The following is a 13,496-nucleotide window of genomic DNA, read 5'->3' as shown; positions in this document are numbered from 1 at the left end:
TAAGTACGGTTAAAATATGTATTTGTACCTACTTGAGTATTTCTGTTCTGTTTTAGAGGAAATGACAGTTTTTACCAACCGCTATAACCAAAACTTTACATAACACATGATTACTTACAAAAATGTGATGCACATACAGTAGATTAAACTACCCAACCGTACAGGTTGGTTCAATTAACTTCATGCTGACCAGCTACAAAATAAAAATGTTCTTTGTTGTGTGAGGCAATATATATGACACTCTGATGTGACAACAATGAGTGCCTCATTTTGGAACTTTGAGTCCATTTTCTGATATCACTTTTACTCAAAGCATTATTTTTTTTAATGCAAGCATGACATTTTTGAGTCCTTTGGTGATCCTTGTTCTTAAATGCCACCCTGAGGTTCATTTGGGTTTTTGAGTGAAATGTGTTTACAACTATTGGAGGCTACTGTAATTTGTCATTGCGGTCAAATTTCCATTAGCTTTGGTTATGACCAAAAACCTGCAAAACGAATAACATTCCCGTCAGCCTCAGCGGTAACTGTGTTTTGTTCTTGTTAGCAAATGTTAGCATACTTACATGCTAAACTTAGTAAAAAAAAAACTAAGTAGGCCTATGGTAACTACTTGGACTAGTTAGCAAATGTTCACATGTTAACATGCTAAACTAAGTAAAAAACTAAGTATGGTAACCATTTTATTTTAGAATGTTTTTGTTTTGTGCTAGTTAGCAATTGTTAGCATAACATGCTAAACTTAGTATAATACTAAGTAGGCCTATGGTAACTATTTGTGCTAGTTGGTAAAAAACAGTATTTGCTTAACTTATTTGCTTATTATTTATGGTAGCATTAGCATTGTCAACACATTCTGACATCACATTAGCATTTAACTCACTCGCACTGTACATCCCAACACATGGGGAGCGTACCTATGTTCCCAAGGTCCTATTCTCCCCGCTTTGTATGTGACTGGGGAACATCGGACCCTTTTTCCCCGGGGAACATAGGGATGGATGACCCCCACAGATGCTAGCCTGAATGTGGACAGTCTTGTTAGCCGTGTCTTGTTGTCCTTTGCATGTCTTTAGTGTTAGGCATGCACTTCCTACCTGAAGATGACCAATTTCTTCTTCTCTTAACATTAGTAAGGATAGGAGCTAAAACCCAAAATAGTAAAAGTCTTTATGAGCACGTGTCAAAAATAAAGCCCTTCATTGTTCATAGTCAGTAGTCAAATGTCATTTTCACACAGCCACATTTTGTGCTCATTATAGACGGCCCTGTCTGAAGTTCAGATGACTCGAGGTTTTCCTTACAAAGCCTGAATCTGCAGGGATATTTTTATAAGTCCCAACCAACCCATTTCATCAGCCGCCAAAAAAGCCGCGTTCCTATGAACAAATCCCATTTCCATTCCAAAAGGCGGCAGCGATGATTGACGTGTCCTTGTTCTCTGGTTTACATTAGATGTGAAAATAATTGGCACCTGTATTCCTGCACATGCTCTGAAGCCAGGGAAAAATGCAGCACCATGAGGTTTCATTTCACTCCGGAGTCTGAGCCCCTATTCACTCCAGATGTGGACGCATGCACGCGGATATCTATCTGAAATAGCTGGGAGGATTAATACAGAATAAAGATGTGTCATATCATCATATTCTACTGTTGCTGACAGACGGAATGAGTAGCTCTGCATTGGTATTTCTCGCACGGATATGTAAGCCCTAATACATATAGAATATCAACTTTTAGATATGTGCTCGCAAGTGTGCCTCTACCATCCCTCGATTCTTCTCCTCATCCTCTCATCCTCTCTCAATCTCCTCTTCCTGCTCTCCGCACATCCCCTCTGGCGATGCCCGTAGCTAGTTATCATGAGGGGGAGCCTATTGAAGTACATTAAGCATCCAGTATCCCAGGCGGCCCTGACAGATTGGATGTGATCTTGGCGGTTTAGTGGGGTGTGATGCCCTGGGAGAGTAATTGCTTGCGTAATTGCACTCTTGGGGAAAGGTAAGGCAGTAAGGCCCCAAAATTCATCCTTCTACCTGACCTCCGGCTACATGGACAACTCTTGTTCCAGCGTCTTTGCATTCTTTACACCTTTCCACCACCACCCTCCATCCCTCATTCCCCTCTCCACAGCGGCTGGAGGGGGAAGTTTACGTAGGACTGAGGTTGAGAGGGTTGAAGGCAGAGCAGTGTCGGGGAGACCATGCGGTGCATAGGCCAGGTCAGAGGAGCTCTGCTTGGGGCTGGGGAGACAGATGGAGGAGGAGATTAGCAGGAGTAAGGAGGCACCCTGTTGAGAAAATGAAAAGGGAGGCAGAGGAGGGGGAGACGGAGACACGCAGAGGATATGAAAGCCAAAATCTAAGTGTGGAAAGACTTGTGTGTGAGCGTGTTCTTGCATCAAATATCCACAAATAAGATGGAGAGATGAGGAAAATCCCCCACAAGCAGACACATCGTGGGTGGCCGGCACCTCATAAGGGGGCTCTTTAGATTCAAGACTTATAGGGATTAAAGTTAGTATACAAGTTAAGTCAAGCATGGGATTTTAGTACCTTACTGGGATACAAGGTGAATGCAGTCGACTGCAAGTAGGACAGAAAATCTGGCTGTGCCCCAATTCCATATTACTTTTCAAAGTCTGCAGCAGTGGTTACCAACCTGGAGGTGGGGAACCCTTCCAAGAGTCACGAGATCAATCTGAGGGCTTGGGAGCTAATCAGTGAGACAGAAGAAAAGTGAGGATCCATTCTAGATTCCATTTAGATATTTTTTGTACTTTCATTGTTTTAATTTTTGCTTTCTTGTGAAATACTGAGTGTTTTTTTTAATTCTTCCGATGGAAAACAGAAGTGCTCTCAACACATGGCTATTGTGCTCAACCTGGAAGCGGTTCCAAGCAGACCCTCCAGCAGAGGCTCCCAGCCTTTAATGCTGGCAACCCTCTGCTGTATAGAATGTACTTTAAACAAACTTTGGTTTCACAAATGTACCTAACTTTTTTTTTTCCTAACCTGACAAAATATACTGACTTTTTTTTTTCTTCGAAGAATTCTTTCTCACCACATGTCCACTCACTGTGTCTGAAGATTTTAGACACATGTTCTTGCTCAGCCGTCAAATAGATGGTTTGGTTTGTTAACATGTGACCTGTTTAGATAACCGGTGGTCATACATGGAGAGCAGGGACGTGCACAGGCATTTTAAGGGGCTGTCGCTGAATGATGAGAAAAGTGCAACTTTGGAATCCAATTCATTTCAAGTAATATTGGTTTCTTATTGCGTGATGTGATGCAAACGTGACAAGCTGCACATCGTTCGGAAGCATTTCTCAAGATTTTTATCCACACGGCATCCCATTGGTTATACCATTCATCATTAATCCTTTCCACAACGTATAAAGACTCAGCTGCAGCCCTCAACGGTGAGTGTACCACTGGATGCTACAGTGTCACGTGATAGGAACATAGGGAATTGCTTTGCCACTTATAGCTCTGCGTCTCCCCTACAGTAGATCTGTACGGAGGATGCAAGCCTGTCAGAAGGTCTGGATGCTATGGGGATTAAATTTGGTTTAACTTTAGCAACGGTGGTCTATACACTTTACTATACCCTATACTGGGGGTGTCAAACACAGGCCAGTGAGCCAAATCTGGCCCGCGGTGTAATTATATTTGGCCCCCAAGATCATATCAAGGTTCTATGAGAGCTAGCCCGTGAGTATAAAGCACATACACGTCTACTTTTCTGTTAACAAACATGAGCATCCATGCTACCAGTCTCTGCAGACAAACTTAATCCACCCCTCCCCAAAAACGGCCAAAAGAAAGATGGAAAACAGGAGCTTTCAGCACTGGTGGGAGGCAGATTATCGGTTTATGAAGGTAAAGAGCTGTTTGTCTCGTCTGCAGAGCCACCGTGGCTGTAACCAAAGAATCAAACATGAGAAACAGTACGACAAGCACAAAGACCTGCACTGGAAAGGTTCAACATTACACATCTGGAGAGAAGGGAAAACATGCATGTGCAGTCTTTATTATTTATTTTTTAAAGTAAATGTTGAGTTTGCCCCACAACTTTGTCCCAGTTTTTAAATTTGGCCCACTGTGAATTGGAGTTTGAAACCCCTGCTCTGTGCTATTTGTTTTGCAACCACGACAGCAAAAATGAAAAACAAAACAAAACGATTTCCTCCAGATGGGACAGCTCAGCCAAAAAGTGTTGTTGCCCAGGCAACCCTAGCTGGCCTTGTGCACGTCCCTGATGGAGAGGAGATTGTAACCCCTGTTCAAGGACGGTCTTTTGCTGCAGATGTGAATGGCCTCCTTGATATTTCTCCAGTGGCTTCTGCTCCATGGCTTGGAACCCTGCAGTCGAGCAAGATGCAAGAGAGAGAGAGAGAGAGAGAACAAGAATCAAGGAAATTTTCTTCCAGCTATTTAATACTTTCTTGTGTGGTGTTTTGCCATCATCCACAGTTTGTTTCATTTCCTCCTGCTGTGAGGAGCTCCTCGATTTCTGTCTACTTAATTGCATAGTGGCATAATAATGCCCAACAGCACAATAAAAAATCAAGCCCATTTAGTTTGTTTTTCTTTGAGCATGCTTCATTTTGTCACTTTTCTGCAAACACAACACACTTGATTATGTCTTTTGTATATCTTTTTTTTTTATTATGCTTTTTCAATGCTTAGAAACAGCATGTAGTATGTAACTGGGACAAAACTCAGCAGTATATCTGAGTTAGGGTAATGCTAGGACCAACTATGAGTCATGATGTCACTAAAGCTGCGGGAAGGTTTAGATTGAGAGAGCAAACCACTTCCTGTACAGACGATGTGTGTCAAGTAGACTTTGGTTTGGAGACGGGCTGGCATTAGAGAACGATTCCAGGAAAGTCCTCAGAAGTATGCGTAAAGAAGCAACTGCACACACAGACTACATAAGGTATGCAAATTTATGTCGGCGTGTGGGAGAGATCAACTGTTAGCTACAAACCGTTTACTTACGCAGAATAAGCAAGTCACTCCGTCATGTGTGATCTGCACATCACATGTTGCACAGCCCCTCACCTGTCCTCATTTAATCCCCTCACCACCCGCCTCTCTCTGTCACAGGAAGATACGACGGTGTGCATGTGTGTGTTTGTGTGTGTGTGTGTGTGTGTGTCTGTTGGCAGCAGTATTTGCTGCAGCAGTGTGCGGGTGAGGAGGAGGAGGAGGAGGAAGCTCACAGGGACAGACAGATGCTGAAGGATAAAGACGTGCAGCTGAGATCTATCAACTGCGTGGCGGGCTACGGTGACACGGACCAACATCCACGTGCACATACACACATTGCTGCACCGCCCTGGGTGTGGATTTCACTCCCACCAGGGTGCATGTTTTCCTGTCTGAGGTCTTGGCTGCGTGTTTGTGTATGGGCATGTTTCCATGCTGAACCTTAACCCTTATACCACGACATGCATAATGCACGTATCATCATGTTTGCAGCTATGCTATGCGTGAAAAGCGATGCTTGATGTTGTGTAAATGTGCATATGTGTATTTATAGTACTGTGTGTGTGTGTGTGTGTCTGGCAGCTGGAGCAGACTGTAGCCGGAGTCACCAGGGAGAGGATGCGGTTATGAAGAAGAGTTGAAGGTCGGTGCAGTAAATGAGGTCAACATGAATAAATGAGCACTAATATACACTGACATACCAGTTATGGGTACAAATACGTCCCCCAAACTCCTTCGTTCTGCTCACATATCACCCCGGAGGGTACAGTGAGTTATTCATCAGCACTATGGCAGATCTGACGTAGGTGGTATCTTATAGATCTGCAACTTTTTAAAACTGAGTCATCTTCGACACAAACACAAACGCGAGAGAGAGAGAGCCACAAACCGGCCCCACACAGATATCTTCCCAGACAGAGCAGAAGTTCTGTTTCTCATGCCAGCTCCACCTCTGAACTGCTGTTGTCTCTAAACCAGTCAGTCTTCCTCCACTACATTTAGCTCTGTCATCTGGCCTGCCAAGGTTCCAAGAGGTCAGCGCAACACAAGCGGCTCCGTTTCTGCTCTCTCTTTCCGTGCCTCCTCTCTGACCGTCTCTATAAAATCTCCTGGCTGTATTTGTTTCTTGTTTGGATCACATAACCCGCAATTAGAATTCTTGTCGAAAAGCATGCTGTAATTTCGCATTTCAGAGGAATGGCCTGCTCTTTTGTCTTCTCTCTTGCAGATTATCCTTCGTCCTGCAGACCCTGGTTCGAGCCCCTATGAGACCACTCCTCTGCTGCCCTTGAGCAAAACACTAAAGCCTCGCCAGCTTCAGACCCTCTTCTCTCACAGAGCCCACTTCTCTGTATTTTTTGCTCCTCCCTCCATATGCTCTCCTCTATCTCTGCCTCACTTTCATTTCCTTTCTCTCGCTGGCTGTGCAGGAACAGCAGGAGGTGATTACGGTGCATTGAGTTTTTCCTCCCTCTGTTGCTTTTAAGTGAAAAATGTTCTACTAAAAGAACCGGAGATATGTGCCTCTCTTTGTTTCTCTCTCTGTATGTTTCTGGAAGTGTGCAGGCAGGGACGGGTGAAACCATCACGTGGTCACTTCTCATATTTGGACAGTAAAATGACAAAGTGTGAGGAAATGTTTGACCTTCTTATCAGAGCAGAAAATAATGTTACGTGTCAGTTAATGTTAGTAAAGACTGACATAAATGAGCCCTTTTATTAGATGGATTCACTATTTAAAGGGGTACTCCAAGAATTTCACTTTACACTTCTGTTGTATTCAGTGCAGATTTAAAAGAAAAAAGAAAAAAAAAGAATGGTTAAAATCAGAAAATCCTTTGCTACATTTAATGATCTCTGTGTTATATATAATTTACCCCAATCTCATGTGTTTCGTTACTTTCAAGCACGGTATGATGCTCGCACACACTTTACTTCCTTCCTTCAATCTCTAGGACCTCTTAATACTGAGGTACTCTCTCTTCCAATGATTCGTAGTAAGATTTCTGTATTATTCGACCTCATATCATCTTCGAACATGTCCTCCCTTGTGAAGGTCAGGTGGTGATGGGAAAGGGAGCTTGGCTTTGATTTGACAGACGAGTGGTGGAGAGAGGCACTGATCAGGGTCATTTCTACATCTCCTTGTGCTCGTCTTAATCCAATTTAAGGCTCTCCACAAAATTCACCTCACAAAAATCAGACTTAGACAACTGATATCTGTGATCGATGGGGTTTATCTCCAGCAAACCATGTTCCATTATTTTTTTCTTGTCCCAAATAAGTCCATTTCTGGTCATGTTGTTTTAAATCGTTAAACACTGCCCTCAAAATCAAACTAGAACCCTGCCCGCTGATATCCATCTTAGGGGTACCTTATACTCCAACTAGTCTCACTAAGAAAAACTCTGATGTTGTTGCTTTTGCCTCGCTCATAGCCCGCAGACGTCTTCTACTACACTGTAAAAGCCCACACGCTCCTCTCACTACTTCCTGGTGAAGCGATCTAATGTCTTTTCTGTCATAGGAAAAAGTTACAATTATAAATATTATTATTATTATTATCATTATTATTATTATTATTATTATTATTATTAAATATTATGAATAGAAGAGGCTCAGCAGACATCTTTTATGAAAGATGTCTGTTAGTGAGTTATTTCACCTCCCTAGATAGTTTGACAGAATTTGGGCTGCAGTAGCTCAGTCCATAGGTGACTCGGCTGGGAACCGGAGAGGGGCCAGTTCATCTCCTGGGCACTACCGAGGTGCTGTTGAGCAAGGCACCAAACCCCCAACTGCTCGGGGTGCTGAGCCATTGGCAGCCCCCTCGCTCTGACATCTCTCCATTAATTGCATGTAAATAGGTCCTGTTTGTGCATGTGTGTATTTCAGGCATGTGTGTGTGTAACCGTATAATAATAACAAAGTGATAAATTGAGAGGAATTCTTCTTCTTCTTCTTCTTCTTGTGTAGTTAATGGTCAGTCCCTCTGTGTTATAGTGGACAGCTATAATTACAGGACTTTTTGTTAGATATTACTGCTGGGGTCAGTTATCTGCATGGGTCACACTTTGCATTTCCTAGCTGGTGTGATCCTTATCTTCATGTTTATGCACTATAGCCAAATGGATGTTAATACATCTCCTCTTTGCTGTGTCAGTCCACCTTTCTAGTATAAGAACCTGAGCTTTGCTGTTTGATACTTAGAATTGAGGTGGCCTCACGTACTTATTTGTGTTGACGACTCTTCTCTTCTCCTTGATCAAGTACACATGAACTCCTACAGCATAAGAAATCCAGGACATCACTGTGATGTCATCTTTTTCTTCAGAATTTAAGAAAATGACCTTCAGAGACAAAAAAATAAAGTTGAGTGGAGGCCTGGCAGGGTACACCACCACTAACTGAAAGTGCAGTCAGAGTCATGCAGTGCATCCACCACACGGGGGCAGTACAGCCACAGGTTTGGCACTCCTCCACTCCCCATCTGATACATGTTTCTGTGTGTGTGTACAGTGTATAAGTGAATCAGTGTCAGTGTTCCTGGAGGCCGGGGCCTTAATGTAAACACTGGTGTGTGTGTGAGTATGTGGCCCTCGTTGAATCCTGTCACCCGGCTCGTCCTGTACCTCATCAGGCTGAACAGCCCCGCTTTGAAGTGTTGGTGCTGGATGCTGGGACTCTTCCCCTGCTGTCAAACAGGAGGATAGAGAGAGAGAGAGATCCACATCCTCCCACACAGGGAGAAGGAATTACTCTTTTGTTTAGACTGGGCTGCAGACATATGAGGTGAATCCAGTCCAGTGATCATGCAAGTGTGACATCCTCAAGTATTTTGTTCTTATATGGTTAGCAATATTTTCCAAAAATGTGAAGTTACTTAGTGTGTAATTCTACTTAATCATTTAGAAATATTGTCATGATGTTCCTTTAATGCTTCTATAACCTATAGTGCTCATACTGAGGCATATTCCATCTCTAACAAACAATAAACCTCAGATACTCCTATAGGGGCTCATAGCTTCGCTGTGACATTTCTATAATATCCTTCTAAAATCCCCAGCTGGATTTTTAAAATACAGTCCCCTTGCAGTGCCACATGTATGTGATGCCCACTAAATGCGTTGAGGGCGCTCTTGCTCTTCCATCATGGCGTTGAGCAGAGGTGGGGGAGCGTGTTGGGGAGAGTCTAGAAAAAGTGTGTGTGTGTATGTGTGGGGGGGCTGCTTCTTCGTTTGAAAAGGAGGCAGAATAGAGCGCCAGGGAGTCCAGAGGTCCGAGTCGGGGAGGTGGGGGCCCTGAAACTCAGAGAGAAGGAGGAGAGAGGAGGTGCTGAAAGGGACTCGATACCGCCCCCCCCGAAAAAAGCCTGGAAGAATTGCGCTCCGTCAGTGCGCCCTGCCTGCCAGTCTGAGGATGGGGATTTTTTTCCCATTCATCTACGTCCCCTTTTTCCCTCCTCCTCCTCCTCTCAAACAAGCCAGTCGGTCTGTCAATGTGCTGCGAGCATTAGGGCAAGTCAAACCAGTGGGATTTTGAGGCAGAGAGACGGATGAGATAACGACTGAAGCCGAGAAGCGAATCCAAATGATGCGCTACATCAGATAAGCGTCAATTTCCAACCGGGACCGATGCGCACAACTCGCATCTTATTTTGTTTTTTGTTTTTTTAAAGAATCACTTCGCAAGTTTCGCCTTGGCTTTCTTGGGGGGGCGACAGCATGAGAGTGGAGCTGCTTTTCTAGCTCTTTAGTTTGTTTCTCTTGTTGATTCTTGGACTTCTCATCGATTTGGATTCTGATTTGTTTTTGTCCTTTTTTTGTCATTTTCAACGAATCCCTCGCTGAAGGATTTGCGGATTTACAAGCCGTGCTGAACCTGTGCGTCTTTTTTTTTTTTTACAAAGAGGAGAAGGATTGCAGTGCGCATTGACTAAGCCCACCGAGCATCAACATGTCTTTATGAGGATGGAGCTGTGGACACGAGTGACATCTTTTCCGTTTTAACGCGTTGCTTTCCCAGTTTTGCTCTGATCGCGGCTGTTTTATTCTAACAGACTGGCTGTATTTCTTTTCAGTCCAGCCTGATATGTTGGGAGGTTGATCTTTCGAGAAAAACAAGGTAATGGGAGAGAAATCACACAGAGTCGGCACAGAGAACAAGGGAACATTGTTCGGAAAAAGACAATTAGGACGCACCGAAAGGCAACAGAAATAGCTCTTGGGTGGCGATACATTTGAGAAAATCCAGATTCAGTGGAGTTATACTTGAGCTGAGGAGGCCTGCTTTGTAAAAAGGAGGACTATTGACAAATTAATGGGGAAAGTCATGGGATTGGCACCGAAATAGTACGGCCGTGGACGCGCAGAAAAAAAAGCCTTCGATTTTGGAGATCCAGACGCACGGATTGAATAAGTTTCTCTTGCACATTTCCAGTCTGCTTTTGGTTCGACCCAGTTCCATTTGATGAATTGTGGATCCATGAGGTTCTATACAGCGGGCTTTCACTTCACACTTTGACTGCCTCTACCCACAGCCCTGTCGGCTCTGGTCGCACATCCATTGTTTTTGAGAATCTTGGCTACAGCATTGAAAACAGCAGAAATTATTGCCCATTTCTTTTAAATGGGGCTGCATATGCTGGGTGTCAGGGTTGAAATGGCGTGTCGAGGAAGTGGGAATGGATTTTGGATCCTGCTGATACTCATACTGGATTTACTGGGGACGACGGCCAGCAATATGGAGCCCATCTACTGGAATTCCCTGAACGAAAGGTAAGAGACTGGCAGACATTACATTTTTACTGGGCGCTTAATTGCATGTCTGAACTTGGAAGTTTCCAGCCCAGGAAAGAGGGGGAAAATGGTCGATTAATCACTTTAATTACAAGTGTGAGCTGCTGAGAAGATTTGTAGCTCTAGTGCGCCTAAACATGACATGAAAAACACCAGAAAGTTCAGCAGTTCACTACTGTTTTTGCACTTTCTTCCCAAAACAAGGCTGTTTGCATCCTAGCGGGGGTTCGATGGAAACAGCGCAGTCAGATAAACACCCTGAGCTGCAGCAGGCTCCACAGCTGTTCTGAGTTTGTCACACTCCCGTCGACTATTGTGGGTAATCCAGATGTGGTTCTTTTTTTAATTGATGAAGTCCCTGTAAGATGCAGGCAGTGTGCGGGTAATAGAGACATGTGTGATGCTCTAATTGCTGCTGCTGGATGACCTTGATTAGAGTCTAGGCCCCCGGCCCCGCAGGCCTCTCTGCCCACACTCGGCCATGCTCATTTGCATGCTGTCTTTCCTCTGGAGAAGGTGACAGGCATTAGCTGAGGAAATGTCATTTTAAACACCTCAGCCGTCTGGCCTAACGACCGACACCACTTTTCTCACACCTCTGCCCATTTCCCAGTGTCTGAATAGACGCCCGGTGGCTATGAGGAGGGGCTGGAGAGTAACAAGGCGGCTTGTGTAGAGGTGGTGATGGTGTGTGTGTGTGTGTGTGTGTGTGTGTGTGTGTGTGGGGGGGGGGGGGGGGGGGGGGGGGGTTAGTCAAACCAATTCCCCAAGTCCTGACTACATTTGTGGGGACACACTGGAGCTATGGTACTTTATATGAATCATCTAATAAATACATGAAGGTCACCAAATTCTGCTTGAGCCTTTTCCTTTATGACTTACTTACAACAATGCATAAAAAACTACAAAAGCAAATTTGAGCTTACTGTAGCATTCTGCCAAACTTGCGATCCCCAGCTCACACCCATGCCGGGGGCTTTTTTTTAGAAAAAAAAAGTCTAACAGGTTTTTAATGTGTCCATGTGCTGTAGGCTATGGCCTGCCCAGTTTCTCCCCTCTCCACTGATGTGACTGTGCGTGGGCCCCCGCTGTGGAGCCAGCCATGAAGCCCTTAATGAGGGCTTTTTGTCAGCAGTGGGTGGATTCACCCGACAGGGAGTAGAGTTGGACACGGGAGGGTAATTTTCACTGAGAAGCTAACAGCTCGGGCTTTTGAGGCCTTCCAGGTGATTGTCTCCTAATGGAGTTTAGTGTTAGGTGGGTGTCAGGGCTTAGTGAATGGGCCTGGCTTGCAATTAGAGGGGTGGTGGCTCCATAGACATTTCCACAGATTTGCTCACTCATATATTCAAAATACAAAGCCTATTGTATACTATGAAGCTTATTCATGAAGCTTTCTATTCATAGTTAATCAGCTTAGTCATTCCTCCAGTTTATTTTCTTGGCCCTTTTACACAGTATCCACATTTGTTTCTCCTCGGTCTCTTCATGACAAGAGCAGTACTTTAGTTTACGCCGCCTCAGGGCAAAAGCAGTTTTGGCCCTGGGCTGATATAGTGCAGATCTTCCAAGGACAAAATCCGGAGCCCACACATGTGTGGTTTGTACTTCTGAAATGAGGCGCAAAGTAAGCAGAAGCAGTAGTCTGTCTCAATCAGGTGCAGGAGCGCAAGTATGGTTCACATCCTGTCTGTGTAGCAAATGGACTGTCACATTGTTAACCTCTGAACCTCTGCTGGATGTTCTGCTTTGAAGTTTGGACCGTCCACCTGCAGCTCCCCTCCACCTCTTTCTTTCCGCGTCTGCGAGCAATCAGCTCTTCCTCACCCTCCTCTCCCTTCTCTCCTTCTTACCTTTCACCCTTCTTTCTTATATTTTTCTTCCTCTTATGATGCCTCTATTTCCACTCCTCTCCTGGCTTCCTCCACCATCTCCGTCCTTCTCTGCCCCTTTTTGCCTCCTGTCACTTCCCGTCTGTCTCTATCTCGCTCTGTCAACCCCCCCCCCCCTTCCCCTTCTCCTGTGCAGTGACCAGACGTAGCAAATTGGAAACATGTGTCACATCCAGCTACTAATTATAGCGTTACAGCAGCCGCTGACGCACCCAAAGATGTGTTAGGAGTGACAGAGGTGAAGAGGAAAAGGAGGCACCCATGGGTGTAGTGGAGGATACATGCTCAGGCTAAACTACTTGATTAATTCCCTGGAATAAATAAAATGATCATGCTGAGTTACATTAAAATACAGTATTAAAATGCTTACGGTCATTAAGTGCTGCATCCACCCTTTCATCGACTGCTCCATCAGTTGATATTACTACAACCTGCCGGAAAGAAGAGAGAAAGAGGTGTGCGGGGAGGAGTAAAACAGAGACGGGTGCCAGGAGGTGAATGAGAAACAGAAAAAGAGGTAGAGAGAGCAGAGGGTAGAGACAGTCCTAACCCAAAGTAAATCAATACCAGTTAAGTCTCAAGTGCCAATACAGGTTCTGCTTGAGGAAGAGAGAACTGAACCAGAACGATCACCTTGGGAAGAGCTCCCCTGCCCCCAGACATACATTATCCTTATCTCAGCATCTCCTATTATCGGCCTTACACGGCCGCCCTAATGAAAGATCGAATCTTACATTACTGCTCCGGAGTGTGGGGCAGGGGGGTTGGTTGAAGTGGAGTGGGTGCTGGGATGGCAGGTGACACCC

General features: G+C 44.7%; 1 protein-coding gene across 1 annotated transcript in view; it reads left to right on the top strand.

Annotated features, from left to right (window-relative positions):
- Positions 1 to 9,548: 9,548 nt before the first annotated feature.
- The window catches only part of efnb3b (ephrin-B3b), an 82,920-nt gene continuing 78,972 nt past the window's right edge, over positions 9,549 to 13,496 (top strand). The window contains exon 1 of the mRNA XM_083936715.1: positions 9,549 to 10,777. Coding sequence (XP_083792841.1) covers positions 10,629 to 10,777 — 149 coding nt within the window. The 5' untranslated portion in view covers positions 9,549 to 10,628. The remainder of the gene's footprint in view (positions 10,778 to 13,496) is intronic.

Source organism: Echiichthys vipera (genome assembly GCF_963691815.1).
Source record: "Echiichthys vipera genome assembly, chromosome: 22".
NCBI classification, from domain to species: Eukaryota; Metazoa; Chordata; class Actinopteri; order Perciformes; family Trachinidae; genus Echiichthys; species Echiichthys vipera.
Note: the sequence above shows the minus strand (reverse complement) of the source record. Positions and strands in the feature narration are given on the sequence as shown.